The 25399-nt window shown below is 40.9% G+C and overlaps 1 protein-coding gene across 1 annotated transcript; it reads left to right on the plus strand.

Moving 5' to 3' along the window:
* On the plus strand, positions 1-24986 carry LOC117471629 (Golgi apparatus protein 1-like). The gene is given in 27 exon segments (XM_034116760.1): positions 1-164; positions 167-229; positions 5831-5860; positions 8354-8440; positions 8621-8836; positions 9022-9225; positions 9433-9504; positions 9599-9785; positions 10436-10653; positions 11312-11433; positions 11533-11634; positions 12563-12716; positions 14514-14651; positions 16157-16243; positions 16388-16450; positions 16870-16983; positions 17496-17584; positions 17754-17871; positions 18538-18630; positions 18723-18860; positions 18974-19097; positions 19199-19341; positions 19617-19718; positions 19910-20017; positions 20515-20635; positions 20720-20826; positions 22371-24986. Coding segments are annotated over 27 exon segments (3276 nt in total). The 5' UTR covers positions 1-56; the 3' UTR covers positions 22539-24986.
* Positions 24987-25399: the final 413 nt, after the last annotated feature.

Consider the following 25399-nt stretch of genomic DNA (forward strand, 5'->3'; position numbering starts at 1 on the left):
GCCTCCGAACCCGCCCAACCCGCCCGTCGTCAGAGCCGTGGAGCCCCCGGCCAAGGATGCACCTGCCGCCGCTGCTGCTGCTGCCGCTGGGGCCTCTCAGCCTCGAAGGGCGACCGGTTGGAAGCTGTCGGAGGAGGAGGCCTGCCGGGAGGACCTGTCCCGCCTCTGCCCCAAACACACCTGGACCAACAACCTGGCTGTGCTGGAGTGCCTGCAGGACCGCAGAGAGGTAAGCCAGGCTGACAGGGTGCACGCTCATCCCCGAGAGGTGATAGGCATCTGCTGGGTGTGTCGACCCGGGGCTTTAGATCCACGTCGGCTGTCAGCGGGACACTGATGCAGGGGTGACCAGCTGATGGAGAGGGGGACACCTGCGTCAGTGTCCGAGCAGCCACGCACACACACTCAACGTAGGTTCATTTGAGCATCAGAAATCCATGTGTTCCTCTGAAATTTCACATCTTATGAAACAAATTATTGTATCAGAATAGAACATCATAACAAGGCGATTGCTACCACGGGGTGAACACACTGTCACATAGTCGTTTTTTGTATTTACTTATTTTGACACGTCTGTATCTACTCCACATTCACCTGACGGCTAAAAACATAGACATTACAAGTGGGGGATCTATTCTATTCGAAGAGTTTGATAGTTACGGGTATAAAAAGAATGTAAACATAGAAATAAAACATTAATATCGTACGTTTAGAGGTTGTCTGGTGTTTGTACATGTATTAAAAGAACTGTCACCAAGCTGTATTCAGGATTTATAGACTGGTCAATAAAAAAGGGGTTTTGAAGACATAGGTTTGGTGTCTGGGAACTCTTGAGTTGCTACTTGCTAGTCTGAAAAAATATATCATAACTCTATAAGAATAAAATCCAAATACATTGCAGGCTTAGAATGTTTTATATTTCCTATGTTATTCTAAAAAGCAGTCATGTGCTACTACCAAAGGTGTGTGTGTGTGTGTGTGTGTGTGTGTGTGTGTGTGTGTGTGTGTGTGTGTGTGTGTGTGTGTGTGTGTGTGTGTGTGTGTGTGTGTGTGTGTGTGTGTGTGTGTGTGTGTGTGTGTGTGTGTGTGTGTGTGTGTGTGTGTGTGTGTGTGTGTGTGTGTGTGTGTGTGTGTGTGTGTGTGTGTGTGTGTGTGTGTGTGTGTGTGTGTGTGTGTGTGTGTGTGTGTGTGTGTGTGTGTGTGTGTGTGTGTGTGTGTGTGTGTGTGTGGTGTGTGTGTGTGTGTGTGTGTGTGTGTGTGTGTGTGTGTGTGTGTGTGTGTGTGTGTGTGTGTGTGTGTGTGTGTGTGTGTGTGTGTGTGTGTGTGTGTGTGTGTGTGTGGTTGGTTTTCAGAAGATATTAAGATACTGTCGTCCGTTCCGGTACTGCGGTCAACTCAGCCGTCTCTGTATATATACTTTGTGTTTACACTGTGCAGATGTAGAATGATGAGTTCATATGCATATTCAAACCACCCTTTTAACCCCGTCCCTCTCTGCAGCGGTCACCTGTCCCCCCACCATAAGAATAATAAACTCTATAAGAATAAAATCCAAATACATTGCAGGCTTAGAATGTTTTATATTTCCTATGTTAGCCTAAAAAGCAGTCATGTGCTACTACCAAAGCTGTGTAACTGGTAATGGCACCCGGATATCAAAGTATTTGTCTTGAGGGAAAGGTTTGTGGTACAGCTGTTTACTTTGACATCAGTGAGGTAATTATTGTGTGTGTGTCCAGCTGTCAGGTGACTTGGGGTGAAGTTGAACCACACACACTCTTCCTGCTTCCCTTGTCTCTTTTGTTTCTCAGTGATGAAAAAGCAAATATTTTTCATCACAATCAGTTTTTTTAGATTCACCGCCTACATGCACACTTTCATTTTTGGGCTGTTATTTATTTTTTGGAAGTCAATGCGTGGAATGTTTTGTTTTTCTTGCTAAATTTGTTTTGGACTCCACTTGTTTAGTAGGATGCTTGCAGGCACAAAACCACTCACTGTCAGACTATAAAAAGGACAGCTTGGATTATTACACTCTGACAGTACATGTGATACACATTGCAGGTTTTCCTTTAAGTGTACAATCGATAATCAATGATATTAGGACGAATATACCTTTTTTCCGGATGATTCCTCCATTACTTTTCTCGGTCAAGATTTTCGTTTTTTGGGGAGAGGGGAGTTCTTTCTCTTTTTCTTGAGTCAGATTTGTGTTATTAGGCTTTTTTATTTTTATAGTTGATGAATTACTTATCATAATTTCCCAAGCAATGATGGTTGTTCCAGCTCCTGAAATATGAGGATTTGCTGTTCTTCTTAGTTTTTCTGGATCATAAATGAAGTCTTTTTGGTCGGATAAAACAAGCATCAGATGATTTAATGTGGAACTTGTGATGTACATTTTTCCAATATTTTCTCACAAACCAAACAGTTAATCCATTAATTGTGAAGTGGCTTATCCTGGGTTTTAAAGAAAACATTGTCAAAATAAATGGCAATGAGTAATGGCAAATATATCTATAGTAGCATTCTGGTAAATGTTGCAGCTTTTTCCTTTTTTCTACTCGCTTCAGAGGGTTGGACTTTGATTTCTATCAGAAGACATCCGATGTGACGATGGCAAGTCTGGTGACCCAGTTTAGTCTGTCCAGTTTTACCCACTCACTCATACACACCACGCACCACAGGTTGGATACAAAACGAGAAACATCTTTTAGTATAACACAATAAAAAAGATGACATGTTCATTTTTGTGTTGCCGTTTCTTTTTATACTCACAAATACCGATGTCAGCATAAATATCAAAATCACACTGACAATATAAACAGTTAAAATGTCAATCTGATTCTCATATTCCTTTCAAATGCTAAATGACTGAGGTTGAAATGGTGTGACCGTTGTAAACATTAACGGATGTACATATGTCTGGGGAAAAAGCTTCCTGTCACTGAGAGTTTTACCTGGTGTTGACGTCATCCCTTTTATTTGCCATTGCTGACGTCAAACACACGAGCATGTGTACACACACACACACACACACACACACACACACACACACACACACACACACACACACACACACACAGTCCTCCAGCGGCCCTGAGCGATGCCCTCTTTACTGAGATAATTACACCGCTTCAACTCTATAACAGCTGTGGCCTCCTGAAGAGGTAAATGGCTCTTATAAATCTGCCTCTTCTACAGAAAAACACACCCCCACCCCTGGCACACACACAGCCAAGAAGCAGCACTGTCAGTATAGCAGCGCATGGTTTCAGTTCAGTTTGAGTCTTCATTTGTGTCTGTTTAAGCCCTGAAAATCCAACATTTGAAGGACATCGGGGAAAAGAAGCTGCTGTTATGAAGTAATTGCCAAACAGGAAGTCACTTTGCAGCAGCACAAAGAGGCCCGTGGCCATCTTCCAGCTGTGGTCATTGAATTAGTCTGTCACTGATTGACTGTGGACTGACAAGGTGTAATGATGTGGATCTTAGAGCAGCTCTGAAGTCACAGTGAATTAGATTCTCTCTGTCTGTCAGTGCAGCTTTTCACTCAGTTCCCAACATTAATTTTTGATGGACTCTTTTACTCTTGATTTAAATCACAATGTCACCCTCAATGTTGGGTTTGGTACCCTCAGAAGGGCTCACAAGAGGTTTCAGACAAGGGATGAAAAGAGGTGCTGCAGCACAGGCAGTATGAGAAAAATAAAGACCTTTTTGAACATTCAAACACTGAAGCACAAAATAAAATATGCTCCTGAAAATGAGCACATTAGGGCCCCTTTAACATCCATCATTAAAGGAAACCTTTTGTTCTGTTGTATCTAGACATTGTTTTTTTTAGTAAGCAGCCTATTTTGCACACACATTTAGGACCGGGCACACACGTTGTATTTTTACTCCACACAGGATTAACCATAAGGTGTAAGTCATTTCGCGAGGTGTTTCTTTAAAAAGCAGCCTTGTTTAATGAGTGAAAGAGCAACAACTCGGATAAGTATGCTGTTGATGAAATTAGGGGAACATGTCTTGAGCCTACATGCTCAGGTGGATTGATTTGATATTAAAATGTAATTTCAGGCATAACGTTTTTTGCCTTATTTGTGATAGTCGCTCAAAATAATAATTATGGTACCTTCAAGAAGTTAGAATGAAAAAGATGGCGGTCATTTTGTTTTCAGGAGAGTTAAATCAGTGGTATTCAAAGATAGCACAGACAGTGAGTATTCAACCCTCTTTTCAATATCTATTTCAAGTCACAAAACAAAATATAAATCTTACATACATTTCTGAAAAATCGTAAACATTGTGTACTCCTTTTTTTTCAGCTTGTTTGAGTCAAGCTTTTTGTGTGTATGCATATGTGTGCTTGAGAGGCAGAAACAATGGGAAACACACACACACACAAATGTGCCAATTGATCCTCCCACAACAAATGTCCCATTGAATATTTTGGTCAAAGTAAATATGAAGTAAGCAGCAGAAGCTTTCCACACACTCCCACGACCTCCTTGACAATCAGAGGAAGAACAGCAGTAGATGTGTTTCTTAATGCTTCATGTCATTTAGCAGTAAAAGGACATGAAAGCACTTCATGTTAGCTCTGCTCAGCCCACACGAACAAAGACTGCTACACCCTTCTTCTGACTTTAAACCATCATTTCCCCTAAATGTTTCAGAGACAGAGGAGCAAATGTAATGTGGAAACAGACCCTCAGTGGCCTCAAGGATTAGAATAACCAATTAGCATTACTATGAGTTATTAATTAATAAAGGAGCTGCTCCATTTGCATCAAAGGCTTCTGAAACAAGCTCAGATTAATCAACCAAACTGATCAAACTCATGTGGTCACAAAGACTTATTGTGTCTGGGGGAAGGGGTGGGGGAAATGTGACAAAACTCTAAACATAATGTGATACACTGAGAAGCTGGCACTGTGAAAGCAACCTCTATACATTTAAGCTAACAAGAGCTTGATTGTAGATTTACTGTAGCAGTTGAACAAAATGTCTCTGTGGTCTGCAGTACCAGACCGTACCAGCCTTCTTTCATCTCTGAATAAAGTGACCAAATAAAATACTTTGTCATTTGGAAGGAGTTCCTTCCAGTAATGGACCCACAGATAATGATGTACTATTGTCTAGCTTTAGCCTCTTCGAGCTAATTGTTTTTGTTGATACATTTACTGTTTTGGTTCCATCTCGCTCTGATAACTTCACCATTTCACCTGCTGAGCAGCAAACAGCACATACACACACAGTTAGATACTATCTGGTGAACAAATTGTAGCATTTAACCGCTGAAGAGACATAACTAGAAGTTGGTTGAGACCAAAAACTGGGGTTTTTAAGGGTTTTCAGTTCAACTGATGCTAACCTAGCTAGCCTCTCTGTGGCCTCCCCTGGCTTAAGGTTTGTCAATACAATATGCAATGTAATACAACAATATGCCTAGTTGCCTTTAAAAGTCAATAATTAACCCATTCCATTTTGTTTATACACCAAAACAAATTCCCTGTATGTGAAAACCTACTTGCCAATAAAAACAATTAGACTGAGTTAGGTTTGCTATCTCCTGTCTTCATGCTAAGCTAGGCTAACCACCTCCTGACTGTCATGAGAGTGGTATCAATCTTCTCATCCAAGTCCTAAAAAGTAAAGTGTTGAATTATTCCTTTGTTACCAGGTTAGTGTTAGTAAGGAGTTTAACTGTCAGCTATGCGAGTATCTTATATCTACAAAAATAAGTTTATATTATTTTAATTTGTATATTCACAAATGTTTGAATTCTGACTTATTTTCTTTCTTTTGCTCTGTCTTTGTGCAGGAATCTGATATTGCTCCTGATTGTAACCATGTAAGTAATCACACACACACACACACACACACACACACACACACACACACACACACACACACACACACACACACACACACACACACACACACACACACACACACACACACACACACACACACACACACAGGTTGTTAAAGCTCGCCTCAGTGTTCTGGGTGATAAAACTTCAGTGTCCAGAGTTCACAGCAGTGAACGGCAGACAGCTGTTTTAAACGCCACAGGGTTAATGGACCACTTGGACTCTCTTAGTTATAGCTCTGGAAAGCACTGGCTGAAATTAACAGTTCACGCACAAACTAAGACTGGTTTTGCTGATGTCATTTCAGTAGCCGTTATCTGTTAGCCTCTGCAGCTGGAGTGGTGCTGGCAGGAAAACAATAAACACCAAAATACAAAAGACAGAAAGAGACAAGAGTATCTTAATGCGAGCGAGCCATTCTTGGGCACTTGTTCGAGGAATGTAATACTTGTTATAGTTAGTTTTAGGGATACAACTATTTTCATGGTCAGTATTGGGCTCAGTGTGTGCTCCGGGCACTTTGCATTATCCTTACATATACTTGAAGTCTATGTGAGAAACAGAATCCCAATAAATGCAGAAATCCATTCATTCCTCAATGCAAATCAATAGGATATTTTTCTTAGATCCTACCTTCTAGGTGAATGCACATGTCTTTAATGCTTACTTTATGGTGCTAATTCCCTCACTGCTGGAAAAAGGCTGTAAATGTGTTTGTAATAAAAAAAACTGGATTTCTGCCCATCAGAGAGTTTCTTAACCTGTTAAGCCCGAGAGACCCCGGTACCGGGGCACTGCCGCAACATCTTGCAGGAAACAGTGTCTGAGGGCATGTTCATTTAATAAACTATGAATGTTTTATATCCATGTAACGGGAAGAAACTCATCTAACTGATCATTTTTTTTTTTTTTTCAAAAGAAAACCCACAATGCTAACACTGAGCCTCTGAATTAGCAACGAGCGAAAAATGCTAACACCTTACTGCACCGAAAATCACTCACAAAACCTTATTATTTATCTCATCTCTACATCCATGACATCGTTTCACATCGTGAGGTGACACAGAATCGATGGGTACCCTCATTATCACTGAATTATACGGATTTGTGACATTATAAACAAAAACAGACATCAAAACAGGTGGCGCTAGGTAGCTAAAAATGCTAACAAGGTTACCTTGGCTCTGTAGTCTCTCCAAAGTGGTCTTCAATGGCATTAAAACGATAAAAACGCTGCTGAAGTTAATCCATAGGTTAATCCAATGTGTCTGTGTCCCTTTGAAATGATTTCTGATAATCCATGATCAATAAAACGGATAATCCATGCTATTCCGTTTCTAGATGTCAGAGCTAGAATGTAGCTTCACTCTAATGCAAAATTACATGCGCAAAGCCCCCACCTTTTTGTTTCACAACAAGTGTGTGTGGGGGACTCCCCCTTCGATTCTATTGGCTCTAACGGTCAGAAAGAGGTCAACCATCAAAATCGACCAATGGGTTCCAGAGATATGAAAAAAAAAACATTTCCACCCAAATCACCTCAGAGGTGGAGTGTTTTTGGCTAAACCTCTCTAAAAAGGTCAAATGTCACTTGTTTTGCATCAATCTTGATACAGGGTACTTATTATATGTTGTACTTTGGATTCCTAAAGCTTTTAGTCTACTAACCCATCATCCAAGGGTAGTTTTCACTATAAGTAAAAATGAATTTTTGGACGGACACTATAATTTACAGTTTTTTACTATGTAAAATCTGAATTTTCTTTAAAATAAAAAACATCTATATTGATTCTGACTTTTCTACATCCAACTCACAGGTTTATCATTACTTTGAGAAAAAAGATTATTAATTTAACCCTTTTAGAAGGGAAGATATGGTCATTTGTTCTGGGAATGTCATTTTCGAGCCTGAGACCTGAAAAACAGGCTCAGGGCTTAACAGGTTAAGAGGGGATGCTGGCTTCCCAAGGGGGGCTTTAAACTGTTTCAAAGGAGGAACAGTGTATTGAAGTAAAGAAATATATAATAATAATTTCCCACCAGAGCCAACAACTAATTAATGCCTTAAACTGCTTTCACATGATAAGTGATTTAATAAAAAAAAGTCTGTTTAAGTTGCTTGCTTCATAGCGCTGACATCTGATTGGTTGTACGTTGAAAGGTCAGCGGTGAACAAGATCAAAGTTGAAATAAAACCATAGCAGTCATTTCGAGAGACCATGGCTCTCTCCATAGAAACACATAGGTCAAACAACATTATTAGGCAGTCTTGGCTAAATTGTCGAATGTCTAGGGATAAGGAATGATCATCCCATAGGTATACAGGAATTGAGTGAAACTAAACCAGCAAACTAAAGGGGGGCTTTTTCAAGATTTGACTGAGGAGAGGCCCTCACGGTGTCATACTATGAAGACCCCCTGTCTACTGTATACGTATTTGAAACTTTAATGATGTTGTTCTCCTTCCTCAGCTCTTGTGGAACTATAAACTCAATCTGACCACAGATCCAAAGTTTGAGTCGGTGGCTATGGAGGTCTGCAAGAGCACCATCGCTGAGGTCAGTGTGCACTACGGACAGGACTCAGGGAACATTTTTCAGAGCTTAATTACAATGTTTTACAGTATTGCAAATGCAGAAAACATATGTAGATATCTATAACAAAAACCCTAACCCTAACCCTGTAATCTAGAGATAAGGTTAAATACAATCTGTCCCTCTGACCCATCACAATTTCAGATAAAGGAGTGTAACGAGGAGGAGCGAGGGAGGGGCTACCTGGTGTCTTGCCTGGTGGATCACCGTGGCAACGTCAGCGAGTACCAGTGCAACCAGTACATCACCAAGATGACCAGTATCATCTTCAGCGACTACAGACTGATCTGCGGCTTCATGGACAAATGTAAAGAAGACATCAACACCCTGCACTGCGGCAGCATCAACGTGGGACACAAGGTGAGGGGATCTGACAGATTTCATTAAAAAGACCTTAGAAAGGTTGATTGTTCCCTCAGGTTGTTTTTGTTGTTGTGAGCAACTAAACATTTCAGAGTTTTGATGGAGCCTTTTGACATTTGTTTAATTGTTCTTGTTCTCTCTAACTTACTTACTCATTGTTATTTCCCTCCGTTCCGCGTCAGGACGTTCACTCCCAGGGCGAAGTCATCTCCTGTCTGGAGAAGGCGTTGGTGAGGGAGGCGGAGCAGCAGGATCACGGTCATCCAATCAAAGAGGAGTGTAAGAAGGCGATCCTGCGGGTGGCCGAGCTGTCGTCAGACGACTTTCACCTCGACCGACACCTTTACTTCTCCTGCAGAGACGACCGCGAGAGATTCTGTCCGAACGTAAGGACACTGCAAGTTTCTACAGTCACACCATATCAAATAATATGTAATAGGATCAGCATCAGCAGCTGAGTTTACACCAAATGTATAAGCAAATTGGAGTAAAAGCACAAATACAATGTGGGATTGGAAACTCTATTATAATTCCCTCAAATTTGATCATTGCTAACTAATTTCTCATTTATCTTTTGTCTTTCCTCTCCACAGACTCAGGCAGGAGAAGGGAAAGTCTACAAGTGTCTGTTCAATCATAAGTTTGAGGAGGCCATGTCAGAAAAGGTATATTTAGAGGAAATAACTCACCGATTTACTTGTGTTTTTGGATGATAGAGAACTTGTTTTAAGTCACTAACACTCCCCTGTTCCTTGTCAGTGCCGTGACGCTCTGACCACGCGTCAGAAGCTCATCTCTCAGGACTACAGAGTCAGCTACTCTCTGGCTAAAGCCTGCAAGGCGGACCTGAGGAAGCAGCGCTGCAGCCTGGACAACAACCTGCCGCGGGCCCGTGAGGCCCGGCTCTCCTACCTGCTGCTGTGCCTGGAGGCTGCTGTGCACCGAGGTGAGGGGGGGAGAACACATCAGGGTCCTGACAAACCTTATTTATTTACAGCACAAAAGCTTGGGAAACGTAAAGTCAAATTAAGAGCCAGGTATTTTTTTCTGAAGTTGATGGAGACCGAAACGAAGCTAAAGGGAGAGTAGACTTGATCTTAATCTGGGGAACATCAACATGACTCCAGTTATGGGGCTGGGCGATATACATTTAATCAAACATCCAGCCTCTTTTACCAACTTTCTCTATTGAGATTGTGACTGGAGTTGACATTGAAGCTTCCACAAAACATTCCACAAGACATTTTGATAAATAAACATCAATGATGTGGATATAATAAATAAGCGGGTAAAGACAAACAATAGAACTACAAGAACAGTCTGGTCAATTCTGAAAATGACATGACCCTACTGTAAAGCAGCTTTTATAATCAGGCAATGACACCACTTATAATATTACGATATCCAAAATCTAAGACGATATCTAGTCTCGTATCACGATATCAATATAATATTTAAATATTGCACAGCCTTAGCTCGATGTCTGCTAGATGCGTAGAAAGGAAAGTGTGCTATACCAAATTTATAAAATGATAATATGTCAGTGTACATCCCGGCGTAACTGTGTCGGTAATAGTTTAATATGGTTCCGCGCAGGGCGTCCGGTCAGCGGCGAGTGTCAGGGCGAGATGCTGGACTACAGGCGGATGCTGATGGAGGATTTCTCCCTGAGTCCGGAGATCGTGCTGCACTGCCGGACGGAGATCGAGGCCCACTGCTCCGGCCTGCACCGCAAAGGCCGCACGCTGCACTGCCTGATGAGGATCGGCCGGGGGGACCGCAGCACGGCGGTGGACAGCGTCTGCCAGAGCGCCGTGAGTTACTGCCGCTGTGACGCCTCACTGTTAGAGGGATGCTAACAGCAGAGAGGCAGGATGTTTTCTGTGTGGTCTCACGCAGCTTAGTGGGCCTTTTTCTTCTAAATAATTCATATAAAATCTGTCTCCTGAATACATTTTAAAACCACTGCGCATAAATCATTCAGTTTTCCAGCTTTCACTTGACAGGCTCAAGTGTTGGAGATATTTTAAGTATCATGTTTAGCTGCAAACTGCCAGTTCAGTTCATTTATTAACATTCAATTCAGTTTTGATACCAGCTGTGCAAAGTCATTTTATACTTAATTAAGAATATTCAGACATGATTGTGTAAAAGAGATTTACAGGAGATAGATCAAAAAGTCCTGTAAGTTATTGATAGAAAATCAATAACTTACAGGATATTCTACCAACTAAAGTTTGTTAAAAATGAATAAGAATCATATGGGTTTCTGTTGTATGTAAAATAAACTAAAATTGTATAAATGATCACATTTATCAGGCAGTGTTAATGATCATATACTAGATGATTAACAGCAGATTGTGTTAATTAATACATTAAATCCATGAAATTCAATCAGCAAATTAAATGATATGATATTTAATGGCAACCATTATGATATTAAATGTTTTTCTAATGTCTTTTCCGCTGCAGCTGCAGACATTGATCCAGTCTGCTGACCCCGGAGCTGACTACAGGATCGACCGCGCGCTCAACGAGGCCTGCGAGTCCGTCATCCAGACCGCCTGCAAACACATCCACAGCGGAGACCCCATGTGAGCCCCGTACACAAACACAACCGGGCACACACCTATTATGTCAAATAATCTGAATTTGACATCACCACTTTGCTCTCTAAATGTGTGTGTTTGTAGGATCCTGTCTTGCCTGATGGAGCATCTGTACACGGAGAAGATGGTGGAGGACTGTGAGCACCGGCTGTTGGAGCTGCAGTATTTCATATCCAGAGACTGGAAGTGAGTCTGAATCCAGCGACGTTCATGCTCTTCACCTTTTAACATTATTGACATAAGAATTTATATTTTACAGATACAACACAAAACGTAACATTTGACATACCATCTTAATTTAAGGTGCCCTTACTTGCTTGTTGCGGGGTCGTCTTCATAAACATATGAAGATAGCTCAGGTGCCGTCACATGACCTTAATGTGTACCGTACAGTACACAACTGAGATAAGATGAGTTAAAGGTATACTGTTTTTCATCAATATCTTATAGGTCTCAGATATATACAAAACATGTCTCTGAAGTGTTTGGCTCCAAATACCAAACGGATCATTGTAACATCCCATAATCCCCTCTGTTTCAGCCCTGTTTCAAAAGTGCTGATTCTCTGTCTGTTGCTTTAGATGAAAATAAGGAGCCACTCCCCACGCCCCTCTGAGAGATATTTGGTTAGAAAGAACACAATGGTGCTCTAACAGGAGATTCAGGTGATAAGGTGGGGGGGGGGGGGAAATCTTTTTTCCTGAAACGTTCAGAATGTCTTTCCACAGAGGGGACACATGTTGATTTAGAAAAGACATGAAAAAGTGGATTTTGCATAATAGGTGACCTTTAATTTACCAGAAACTGAGAGAGTATTAAAAGAAAAGCATTTTGTATATAAATATATCTTATTTGTTTTGTCAACTCCAGGGAATTTCAATATAGCTGTCTTAGATATATTAATTAAATGAAGGGTGTTCTCTTTTTTTTTGAAAAAAAACGTATAATAATAGTACAATAGCCTTTACTCATATTTTCTTCTGTAATGTGACTCTCCCCTGCCTCAGAAATCTAAATCTGAATCTCAGAATATTGTCACGAGTGTTAAAAAGACATGGCTGCAATGCTTCTCTTTATCAAGGAGGAATTGAGTCATGTTGTGTTTGTCTCCCAGGCTGGACCCCGTCCTGTATAAGAAGTGTCAGGGTGACGCCGCTCGGCTCTGCCACACTCACGGCTGGAACGAGACCAGCGAGCTGATGCCGCCGGGCGCCGTCTTCTCCTGCCTGTACCGCCACGCCTACCGCAGCGAGGAGCAGGGCCGCCGGGTAGGACCCCTTAGAAACACACTCTCTGTCCTTTAAATGTAATGACAGGAGGAGGTTTCAACGTATTTGGGATATATTGTATCACTATTGTGAACTGTACACTTTGTTGTTTTCCAATTGAACAGGTTAACCCAGCGGAGCAGGTACGTGGTCGGATGATCACTTCAAATACATCTGTATTGATCCTGGTGTAGGGATAAACTGATGATGATAATGGGGATGATTTAATTTTGTCTGTCAAAAATGTTGTTGGAAAATCTGACGGATCATAAAAGTCATTTTTCATAGCCCATTTAAATTCAGTGTATTAGCATGCTAACAGTTGCTAATTGGCACTCAACGGGAAGTACTTTTGAAGATGAAGGGAATGGGAGTCCTTATTTTTTCCTTTTTTAAATAATGAATTCAAATATCGGACAAATGATAGTTTCCGACATATCTTTTGGATTTTCGAGAGAAACACTTTGAACAACAGCTTCTGCTAAATGATTGCAATAAGGTCGCATGGCTGGCCCCGGTACCCATGTAATCAGTGTCTCAGTGGGAAGGTCCACATGGCCGTCCAAGTGGTGATTACGCTTCACACCCGGAGCTTGATTTGATATGATTATATGCTCCCATAATCACTGTGTTTCAGACCTTTTAGAGTGAGCACATTTTGGGAGGTTCGTACTTATTTTTAGAGATTTGTATGGCTTAAGGTTTTATGTATAGGGTAATAAACACATTTCCAATAAAGGCTGAGGGAATACAAGGGTTGTTACTGACGGCAACTGTTAACGTTTTAAAACATCATTGGGATAACAATTCAGTTAAATCATAAAAAACACAATAGAAGAATGATATTCAAATGTATCAGTTACAAGAAAACTGGACTCACAAAACTATAAGCTGTGGAATAATGAATATAGGAAGTACAACGTGGTAGTACATTTAGTAAACATACAAGAAGAATACAGTTTAACTACAAACTATAAGATACAAAAGTTAGCCTACGAGTAAATTAACAGAAATAACTAATTCACTACTCTCTTGTAAATAAACAGCTAACTTTGGTATGGTTTGGAACGTAAGGTATTTCTATGTGTAGGGCTGCAACTAATACATATTTTCTTAATCAATCATTTTGCATTTCTTATATTTCTTATTAATGATTTGATCATTTGGTCTATAAAACATCATATAGTGAAACATTTCCATAATTTGTCCAACCAGCAGTTCAAAATGAAGAGATATTTAATTTACTATCAAGGAAAGCAGCATTTTACGTCATTTGAGAAGCTGGAAACATTACATAATAGCCTGAAAATTATCAACATTTAACGATCATCAAAACATTTTTTGATAACTCCCTCTGATTTGACTTATCGTTTTAGTCAAATTAGAGAGTACATTACTTCAGATATATCAGAGAATAAGAAAAACATTTCCCTGTTGTCACTACAGTACGAGTTAGATGTTGAGTGAACTCTAATTACAAGTTGAAAACTGGTAATAACAGTAACTCTAAATGTGTCATTAGCACTAGGTAATACATTCAGTCAGTGCGAGTTAAACCTTATTATTAGCTCATTACCTTTTCACAGAAATATCAGTTTTGACAAATGTCGGCCGATGAGTGACCTAAACATAGCCTACAGAAATACCAAAGATATGTTTCATTTATTTTCTCTCCATTATATAGTTTGATTTGGTATTTTTAACTCTAACATATCAACATTGGTTTTGGCCTCAACAATCCTCTATTGTGAGGCTCTTGTACAAGTTTTATTGTGTGTGTTCTGTGTGTTTGTGCAGTTATCTCGGGACTGTAAGGTGGAGGTTCAGAGGATTCTCCACCAGAGGGCGCTGGATGTGAAGCTGGACCCCGAGCTGCAGAAGAGGTGCATGACCGACCTCGGCAAGTGGTGCAGCGAGAAGACAGACACTGGACAGGTGACACACACACACACACACACACACACACACACACACATACACATACACATACACACACTTGCTTCATCATAACAACTCTTACACCTAATTGTGATGGATTTCATGAAAACTCCCCCAAAAATCTGGCATAAATCATCTCTTCTCTTTTTGAATTCATTGTATTTTTTTATTCACAGTCCTCCAGTTAAGTTTTTGCTTTTTCTCAAAGCAATGATACACCTGTGAGTTGGATGTAGAAAAGTCAGAATCAATATAGATGTTTTTATTTTAAAGTAAATTCAGATTGAACATAGTAAAAAGATGTAAGTTATAGTGTATAGATTGATGCAAAACAAGTTAAATGTAACCTTTTTAGAGAGATTTAGCAAAAACAAAACACTTCTGGGGTCATTTGGGTGTATTTGCCATATCTCTGGAACCCATTGGTCGATTTTGGTGATTGACACCTCTTTTGAACTGTTAGAGTCAATAGAATTGAGGGGAAGTTTCTAAAATCCATCTAAACATTACCATTGGTGAATGAGTGATGCGCAGCCAGCACGCCCAAAACCGGAAGCTGGGTTGTATTCCTCACACACTCTATATGAAAACAACAACAAATCTCAGTTTTTGAGGGGTTTTGACAAAAATGGAATGATGGATTATCAGTAATCATTTCAAAGTGACACAGACACATTGGATTAACCTTCAGCAGTGTTTTTATCGTTTTAATGCCATTGAACACAACTTTTGATCAGAAATCAGCAAAGGTAAGACATATTTGCCGTTTTGGCTCAGTAAAGCTACACTGTGTGTTGTCTGGGTTTGCCTGAGCTGTCGCACAGTGATGCTACTTATACCTCTAGAATCTGTGGAATCTCAACTTTAATCTGATATCTTGTTTGTGCAGATCCGATAAGTAATAAAGTATTTATACCGTGAGTTCTTTGCTGAGTGCGTGAGCATTTTTTCGCTCAGGGCTAATTCAGAGGCTTGGCATTAGAGTTGTGTTTTTTTTCGGCTTAATATTGTCTGATAGCTGAGTTTCTTCCTGTTAAGTGGGGCATGGGGCTTAACTGGAAGAGACATAATGTGATGATGTAAAGGAGGAGACTTTACTGTGTGTGTGTGTGTGTGTGTGTGTGTGTGTGTGTGTGTGTGTGTGTGTGTGTGTGTGTGTGTGTGTGTGTGTGTGTGTGTGTGTGTGTGTGTGTGTGTGTGTGTGTGTGTGTGTGTGTGTGTGTGTGTGTGTGTGTGTGTGTGTGTGTGTGTGTGTGTGTGTGTGTGTGTGTGTGTGTGTGTAGTGTGTGTGTGTGTGTGTGTGTGTGTGTGTGTGTGTGTGTGTGTGTGTGTGTGTGTGTGTGTGTGTGTGTGTGTGTGTGTGTGTGTGTGTGTGTGTGTGTGTGTGTGTGTGTGTGTGTGTGTGTGTGTGTGTGTGTGTGTGTGTGTGTGTGTGTGTGTGTGTGTGTGTGTGTGTGTGTGTGTGTGTGTGTGTGTGTGTGTGTGTGTGTGTGTGTGTGCAGGAGCTGGAGTGTCTGCAGGATCATTTGGAGGACTTGGTGCCTGCCTGCAGGGAGGTGGTGGGGAACCTGACGGAGCTGGAGTCTGAGGTCAGTTTTAGAGATTAGATTAAATGTCCCAGATTGGGAAGTTGTTTATTGTAAATGGTCACCTGAGCAGCTTGAATGTTGATGGGAGTGTTTGTTTGTCTCACCTGCACGTCCTGAACTTCTGGTCTCTCTTCTCTGCTGCAGGACATCCAGATCGACGCTCTGCTCATCAGAGCCTGCGAGCCCCTCACTCAGGCCTTCTGCCATGTGAGTACATGCACTTTCTTCTGAGTACACACAAACATATACATGGGGTTTACACATTTAAAAAAAGCTGGTCATTTAATGCAAGCATATATAGCAGGGGTGTAATGGATCCGAAATGTGTGAGTTACAATTTATTGGCAAGTAGATTTAAGGGTTAGGGACTCCTTTGTTTACTTCTCTAACATAGTGACATCACTACGTTACACTCACGGTTTTATTGGCTAGCGCTCTAACACATTGTACGTGATAGGCTAAGGGGCGGGGCATCTCTATTTTATCGCATAATGCCCAGATTCATGCGAAATATAACTGAGCGCTTCACGCTCCTGAAGCAGGGCTTTAATGATGTGTAAATAATCATTTCTAAATCTCTGTGTGTGTGTGTGTGTGTGTGTGTGTGTGTGTGTGTGTGTGTGTAGGATGTAGCTGATAACCAGGTGGACACAGGGGATCTGATGGAGTGCCTGGTTCAGAACAAACATCAGAAGGAAATGAATGAAAAATGTTTAGTTGGCGTTACACACTTCCAGCTGGTCAGTAACCATGACATCTGTATCTCTTCCTTACTCTATATCAATTACTTTTTTACCTAATGCAAGATTTCAGTTTGGCCAAGACACAAGCGATCATTTCTACACATTTTCTATTATTCACACATTTAAAATACATTTTGAGGAATGTGTTCGGCAGCTTTAGTTTTTCATTGTTTCCCTGTCATTCACACACACTTCTTTATCAGTGTTTCACATAGGATTATAGTTACAATACATTTCAGATATTTTAGAATTAAAATAACAAAATGTTTTGCTTTCCACAGCAGAAAAACGTATAATTATTGTTTGTTTTGGCTGTGTTATTTGACCCTCCTCGACACTGACAGATGGTCGTTTGTGTAAATACTTAATTGCTCAGCTTGTGTCTACAGGAGTGCGACACTTTAATTATTCCCCTAACATGTCACAAGATTCAGAAGGAAAAAAGAGAGGACGATGAAGAGACAGATGACGATGTTTGCTGTTTAATATGCGTGATGCTCACCTTTCAGGTCCAGATGAAGGATTTCCGGTTCTCCTACAAATTCAAGATGGCGTGTAAGGAGGACGTTCTGCGACTGTGTCCAAACATCAAGAAAAAGTGAGTTTGATTTGCTTTAAAACATCCCTAAGAATGGAAACTTACCTTGCATGTGAAGCCTTTTCCCTCTGTTGTCGTTCTCTGTGAGCAGCCAGTTAGTTCAAAGTGTTTTTCTGCAAACTGATCTGTTTTTAAATCTACACATTTCACACTTCCCATCATGCCGCAGGGTGGATGTCGTGATCTGCCTCAGCACCACGGTGAGGAACGACACGCTGCAGGACGCCAGGGAGCAGCGCGTCTCACTCAAGTGTCGTAAACAGCTGCGGGTGGAGGAGCTGGAGATGGTAACACACACACACACACACACACACACACACACACACACACACACACACACACACACACACACACACACACACACACACACACACACACACACACTAAATACCTGCAAAACGACTGAAATTCTCAAACACTGTAAGTATGCCTGGTTAACATCAACATGTTAGCATTTGGCTTTAAGTACAACCTCACAGAGCTGTTAGCATGGCCGTAGACTTGTTCTTTCTTTTTTTATTAGCATCCCCATTAGCACTAGCATGAGCATTGTCTATTCGTCCTGGGACACACTAAAAAATACATAAAACAAAAGTACATTATCTAATTAACTAATTAACAATCCAGTATGGAGTCAAAACAAAAATGATCATCATTTAAACCACCTTTCAGCCAAACAAACAAAACATATTAGAATTACTGTTACAAAAATGTTGCGCTAATAATATTACAGAGAAAACATACCCATAAAGTTTTGCAGCCGAGTGCAATTTGCTCTTTTTCTGAGCGTTTTCTGGTCTGTTCACATCTGTTTCTCTCTATCAAAGGTACCTTCCTCTGTGTGTAAATACCTCACATCACAGACTAATGTCTCTGTGAAAACAACACTTTGTGCACACTTCTGTTCACAAAGATTCATCTTACTGTATCATTCTTCTCTCCCTCTCTTTCAGTCGGAGGATATCCGGTTGGAACCAGAGTTGTACGATCCCTGTAAGTCGGACATCAGCCGTCTGTGTCCCAACGTGGCCTTTGGTAACGCTCAGGTGAGGCGCATCACACATGGAGGAAAAACAGCTGAAATAAATATTGAAGTCATGTTTTGAAGATGTTCACCTCCCTCTCTGCTGCTCCCCAGATGATCGAGTGTCTGAAGGAGCAGAAGAAGCACCTGAGCCAGCGCTGCCACCAGAAGATCTTCAGACTGCAGGAGGTGGAGATGACCGACCCCGAGCTCGACTACCAGCTGATGAGAGTCTGCAAGCAGATGATCAAGGTGAGGAGGGGGAGGGGGGGGGGGGGTGTTTCAAGATGTTTCAAGATGTCAGCCGCCGTAATAAACAACAAGACGACCCCTTACCCAGTTTGTTTTGTTCCTCTCTCCTGCAGAGGTTCTGTACTGACGCGGACGCCAGGAACGTCCTTCAGTGTCTGAAACAGAACAAGAACAGCGAGCTGATGGACCCCAAATGTAAACAGATGATCACCAAGAGACAGATCACACAGAACACGGGTCAGTAAAACATTTCTTAATATGTCTGAATCATATCTCGTAATCTGAACCTGATCTGACTCAACATCACCTCGCATACAAACTCCCGTGCCCCCCTCCAGACTACAGGTTGAACCCGGTGTTGAGGAAAGCTTGCCGGGCCGACATCCCAAAGTTCTGCCAGCCCATCCTGAACAAGGCGAGCGAGGACAGCGAGCTGGAGGGCCAGGTCATCGCCTGCCTCAAACTCAAATACGCCGACCAGGTCAGTGCCGACCACACCTCAGAGTCCTCAACTTAACAAACTGCAAATAAAAGATACGGATAAAATAGTTACTGGACTAGAAACGGCATCAAATAAAAACAGTAAATAAAATGTAAATGTATAGGTTTACATGTTAAATGTAATTGTCCTTTAACACAGATTTGAAATAACAACTAATACTTGTTTACTATAAGCTGTACAGTGTCTTTATCATGATACTTCATCAACTTATTGTTGTTGTCCTGAACTGTGTGTTTCTGGCGGGTGTGGTCCAGAGGCTGTCTCCAGACTGTGAGGATCAGATCAGAGTGATCCTGCAGGAGTCAGCACTCGACTACAGACTGGACCCACAGCTGCAGATGCACTGCACTGATGAGGTACACACACACACACACACACACACACACACACACACATACACACACACACACACACACACACACACACACACACACACACACACACACACACACACACACACACACACACACACACACACACACGTCTTTCTCTGTATCAAACCAACTCTTTATTTTCATTAAACTCTCTCTCTCCCCTCTCTCCTCAGATCCCCAGGCTGTGTGCAGAGGAGGCAGCAGCTCAGGAGCAGACGGGCCAGGTGGAGGAGTGTCTGAAAGTCAACCTGCTGAAGATCAAACAGGAAGCCTGTAAAAAAGTAAATATCATTATTTATTTGTGGGAAATGCTCAGAACCTGTGGATGGGTGGTTGTAGGGTTAGTTGTAGATTGAACCATCGTATTTCTTTTAAATGTCAAAAAGACTTTTCCAAAGCAGGCTGATATTTTCAAAAAGGGTCTACTGGAGTTGGTTAACAACGTGCTATATTTGTTAAATGTACATTTGTATTCATTATGAGGTAATGCAGGGAATAAGTTAAGAACATCCTCCTCCAGGTGTCATCTGTGGACTGTAGGGAAAATACATTATGAACCAAAGAGCCTAGGACTTTGTAAAACATGCAAACAAGTTGGTAAGGATGGATGGACTTCTGTTTCAAGTGTCTTTATAATTAGTCTCTATGTAGTGAACACCATTAAAACATGTTTTGAACTACTCTAAATCTCATTTGTATGATTCATCATAAGGTCTAAATAGATGAGTTGCAGAACCTCATCCTTGATCGCTCCCTGTTCCTCCTTCCTTTGTTGCAGGAGGTGCTGAACATGCTGAAGGAGAGTAAGGCGGACATCTTCGTGGACCCGGTGCTCCACACAGCCTGCGCTCTGGACCTCAAACACCACTGTGCTGCCATCACGCCGGGGAGGGGGCGACGTGGGTGCTTCACTCAATATAGCAAGACTCACAGAACTTACTGTGTGTGAATGTTCTCACTTGTCTCTCCCTCTCTTTGTCCAGAAATGTCGTGTCTTATCGAGGCGTTACAGGACAAGAGGGTCCGCCTGCAGCCGGAGTGTAAAAAGAGACTTCAGGACCGCATCGACATGTGGAGCTACGCTGCAAAGGTGGACACCGGGGGATTCAACTGGCATTCAAAAAGACCAGACATTTTTTTTCCCTTAGTAGAGGGTGATAAATGAAATGTTATGTTATGTTATAAACAATTTAACTTTGTAGGCACCAAAATCTATTATTACCTATTTCCCATATGTATTATCACTGCTCGGTTTTTTCACTGTTTAGTTTTTTAGATTACCCTTAAAGGGATTTTTGATAATACTTTCTTGATAAGAGATGGATGATAGCAGTTGGTAGCTACGGCCAGAAGGCCATTAGCTTAGCATAGCTTCATACAAGCAAAGGAAACAAGCTAAGTTTAGCCTTTTATGTATGTTGTATGCTAACATTTGTAAATTAGCCCTGACGCTGGTTGAAAGTTCTTCAGTTTAGGTAGCATTTTACGGAGGTGGGAAGTAATTGCACTTAAGTAATGTACTTAAGTGCAATTTTGAGGTTTCCATTTTATGCTACTTTATACTTCTACTCCACTACATTTATTAAACAGTAAATCAGAACCTTTTTTTGTCTACAACAGTTAAATGCTACTTGATGCAACAATATTATCAAAACATGTCATATATATATATATATATATATATATACTTACCTTATATATATATATATATATATATACACATACATATACATATATATATATATATACTTACCTTATATATATATATATATATATATACATACATATACATATATGTATGTATATATATATATTATATATATATATATATATATATATATATATATATAATATATATACATACATATACATATATGTATGTATATATATACATACATATACATATATGTATGTTATATATATACATACATATACATATATGTATGTATATAGATACATATACATATATGTATGTATATATATACATACATATACATATATGTATGTATATATATACATACATATACATATATGTATGTATATATATACATACATATATGTATGTATATATATACATACATATACATATATGTATGTATATATATACATACATATACATATATGTATGTATGTATATATACGCAGGTACGCATGCGCGGCAACAATCTGAAATGCGTACCGTCACTTGTGTCACAAAGCGCATTTGCGTACCGACGTAAATGTGAAGCTTTTCCAGAAGGCGGTTAGTTCACCGGACGACAGAGTCGGTCTCCGTGTGCACAGACAGGGCTGCTGTTAACGTCGGTCTGTACAGCAGCCCTACGCTAAAACAGCGTTCGCGGTCACGAAGCTCTGTACTCTACTACCACCCCCCCCCCGTTGTCAATCGCGAAGCGCTGTACTCCAAGTAATACTTGGATAATACTTCTGTACTTTTACTTAAGTCAGATTTTGAAAGCAGGACTTTTACCTGTAATGAAGTATTTTGACAATAATGTATTGGTACTTTTACTCAAGTAAAGCATCTGAATACGTCTTCCACCACTGGTGCTTGACCAGACCAAATGCATCAGGCTGGATTGTCACAGGGCTATAAATCTGAAGTAGTAACCCCCCCCCCCCCCCGTCCTGCAGGTGGCGCCAGCAGAGGGCTTCTCAGACCTGGCGGTGCAGGTGATGATCTCGCCCTCCAAGAACTACATCCTGCTGATGATCTCTCTGAGCGTGTGCATCCTCTTCCTGGTGGGGCTGCTGTGCGGCCGCATCACCAAGAGAGTGACCAGAGAGCTGAAGGACCGGTAGAGAGGGAGAGCGCCCACAAAAGACTGACTCCTCGCACCTTCCTCCTCCTCTTCCTCTTCCTCGTCCTTACGCAGATTCCCGGTCTTTAACCAGCCACCCTGCACAGTGCCAACACCATTTCCACATCTGGAACCGCTCCGTTTATTTGCTGCTGCTGAACATTTGAATCAAATGCAAACAAAATCCCTGAAAATTCTCCGTTCTGGCCATCTCCAAACTGAGCGTCAGATTGGAGCGCTGATGTTATATTTCCTCCCCCAATATATCTGCTTTGTGGAGGGTGTTGTTCGGGGTCGGATGTGAGGCATCTTTTGAGTTCCTAAAGGAGCACGGATCATGATTTGACTGAAGGCTGCTGCTTCTGAGGTTTGGATTGCTTTCCAATCGTTGCTTTCTTGTGATATTTAACTCAGAGACTGGAGCATGTCGAGCAACAGGACGTTGTTACTTTCAAAGTGGCTGCTGGAATCGCACACTCAGCAACTGAACTTTGAATTCTTTCAGACGTCCCTGTTGCTTTCAGACTTTCCCCCCATCAATCGTGAAGTCCCGTCCTCTTCACTCCCTTACAGGATCCCGTCTGACTCGCCGGGTACGGCTCCTTACGTTGAGTTGTGGATCTTTCTGGATATTCTCATCATGACCTGCGTCGTCCCATGTCCTCTGTTGCCTTTAATGAACACAATCTGTTACACAACACTCGGAGGCTTCATCTTCTGCAGTTTGTACCATGAGCAACATGCCTGAGCACAAACATTAGCAGTTTGTGCAGTTTTGTAAGGAAGTAAGTTATTGCTGATATGGCAAATAAACAGCTGGCACACATACCTTTTTTTTTTAATTCTGCTTCAATAACACGCTAAAGGTCAGACTAATAAACCTGGACCCTCTAAATGTGACTGGGAAAACATCGTCTGAAATTGGCATATACAAGTCAAAGGTAATCATTTAGGGTTTGAACTGCAACTGCACACAGAAGGGAAAAAGATAATACCAATTTTCTTTAAAATAGCCACCGAAACCCATCTAGACACCTTATATTAACTCATCTCATTTTTTGATCCATACAAAATGTAATGTCATAAATCAAAAAACGTAATGATTTGATCACGAGGTAATAGCACTTTCTTTTTTGGACGACAACTGCTGAGAGATCCTGAAGTGTTACTGGGGCATCAAGAAATAGCTTTTCTATTTCTGGTCGTATATGTAAATTATTGGTAGGCGTACTTTTTTGTATTACTTTGGACAGAGACAGGCTAGCTGTTTCATCCTGCTTCCAGATTTTACGCTAAGCTAACTGCTTGAGCTCTTATCCCAACGGCTTGTTGCTGCCCCCTGGTGGCCAAAAACTGAACATCAGCAGCTTTAAGTGGTCTTGATGCAGAGCTATGGGCCAGGGGGCAGCAGTCAGAGGGGTTTTACCTCAAAACATTCATTACATGTTACTTTTTAGACGCTTTTATCCAAAGCGACTTACATACTCAATACTGTGGGCAATCCCCACATGAGCAATTTGGGGTGAAGTGTCTTCAGGGACACAACGACATGCTGACTGCAGTGGGGTTTGAACCTGTGACCCCCTGATCCCAACACCTACGCACAACCCACTGTGCCACACGCAGCCCATTCAGATTGTGTGTTTAGTTGAAAGTCCCAATGATTGGTGTGTAACGTAGACTTTACATTCAGAGGGAAAATATATTCAGTTTCCAATCATTAGAGAAACATTTATCAAATGAAAGAAAGAAAGTTACAAAGCATGTTGGCTTTATGCTGACGTTATAACGAATGATTCAATGTTTAAACCCGGATGGAAAACCCCCGCTAGGTCATTGACAGACTCTTGAGCCATACACATGCTTTTGTTTGGCAGGCCAATGGAACTTAAGAGATTCAAGCAGTGTTTGGATTTCATTTTGTTCTGATTGTTTAATATTTAGTTTTGCACTTTAACTTGATGCAGGTCTGCAGGGCGCTGACATCACTGGAAATTGCACCTCATTCATTTGTAAAAATAAATAGAAATGTATCCTCTCTCTGTTTGGCAAATGCTTTGCAGCTTTTAGTTTATATTCCTATTTGTGAATGATCTAAAAGCAGGAGGTTGGCAGCATTTACTAAATACTTTCTGCTCCTCATTTACAAAGGTTAATGAACTGAAGTTGTAGATTATTTGAGGGGGGGGGGGGGGGTCCTCTTCCTGATGGCGGGCTGACGGTCAGACGGAACACAGCTCGCTGCTCAGAGCTTTTATAAACCATCTCTATGGCGACCATCAGAACCAGTTTTGTACGTCTCTATGTGAACAAACTTTATCGGTGTGCAGTTTTTCTTTTGACATGATGCCATGTAATATGAACCGTAACAGATTTATCATTGTGAAGTTTGATTTTGCTGTACAGATACAAATTTGTCAATTTAATAAAAATGTCTGCAGATTTTCTATCTTTGGCTCAACCCGATTTATTTTCAATTGTCTCGAGTTTATCCACATTTTTTTCATCCTGTTGTATTCAAAAGAAAACATGTCACTAGTGTTGAGATGAATATTTACTAAAGTACTGTAGTAATAATCAAAAAATAAATGATACAATCATTTAGATAGTTATAAAACATTATCCCCAAAGATGTACAAATAAAGGCATGAATAATTATAGTTTCATAATATAATATACATTGTTCTTATATTGTGCACAATGAGAACTTTATTTACTTTGATACTTTGTTTGCTGATATCGTAATTTAAGTGAAAAAGCTGGAATTTTAATTCATATTTTTCTGCAGTTGGGATAATTGTTGTTCAAGTTAAAGAGAAGTTCCTAGAAGTCTGCTCACAGATAACTTTGAAATGGGTTTGA

The sequence above is a fragment of the Trematomus bernacchii genome, unplaced genomic scaffold (assembly GCF_902827165.1).
Source record: "Trematomus bernacchii unplaced genomic scaffold, fTreBer1.1, whole genome shotgun sequence".
In the NCBI taxonomy this organism is placed as follows: domain Eukaryota; kingdom Metazoa; phylum Chordata; class Actinopteri; order Perciformes; family Nototheniidae; genus Trematomus; species Trematomus bernacchii.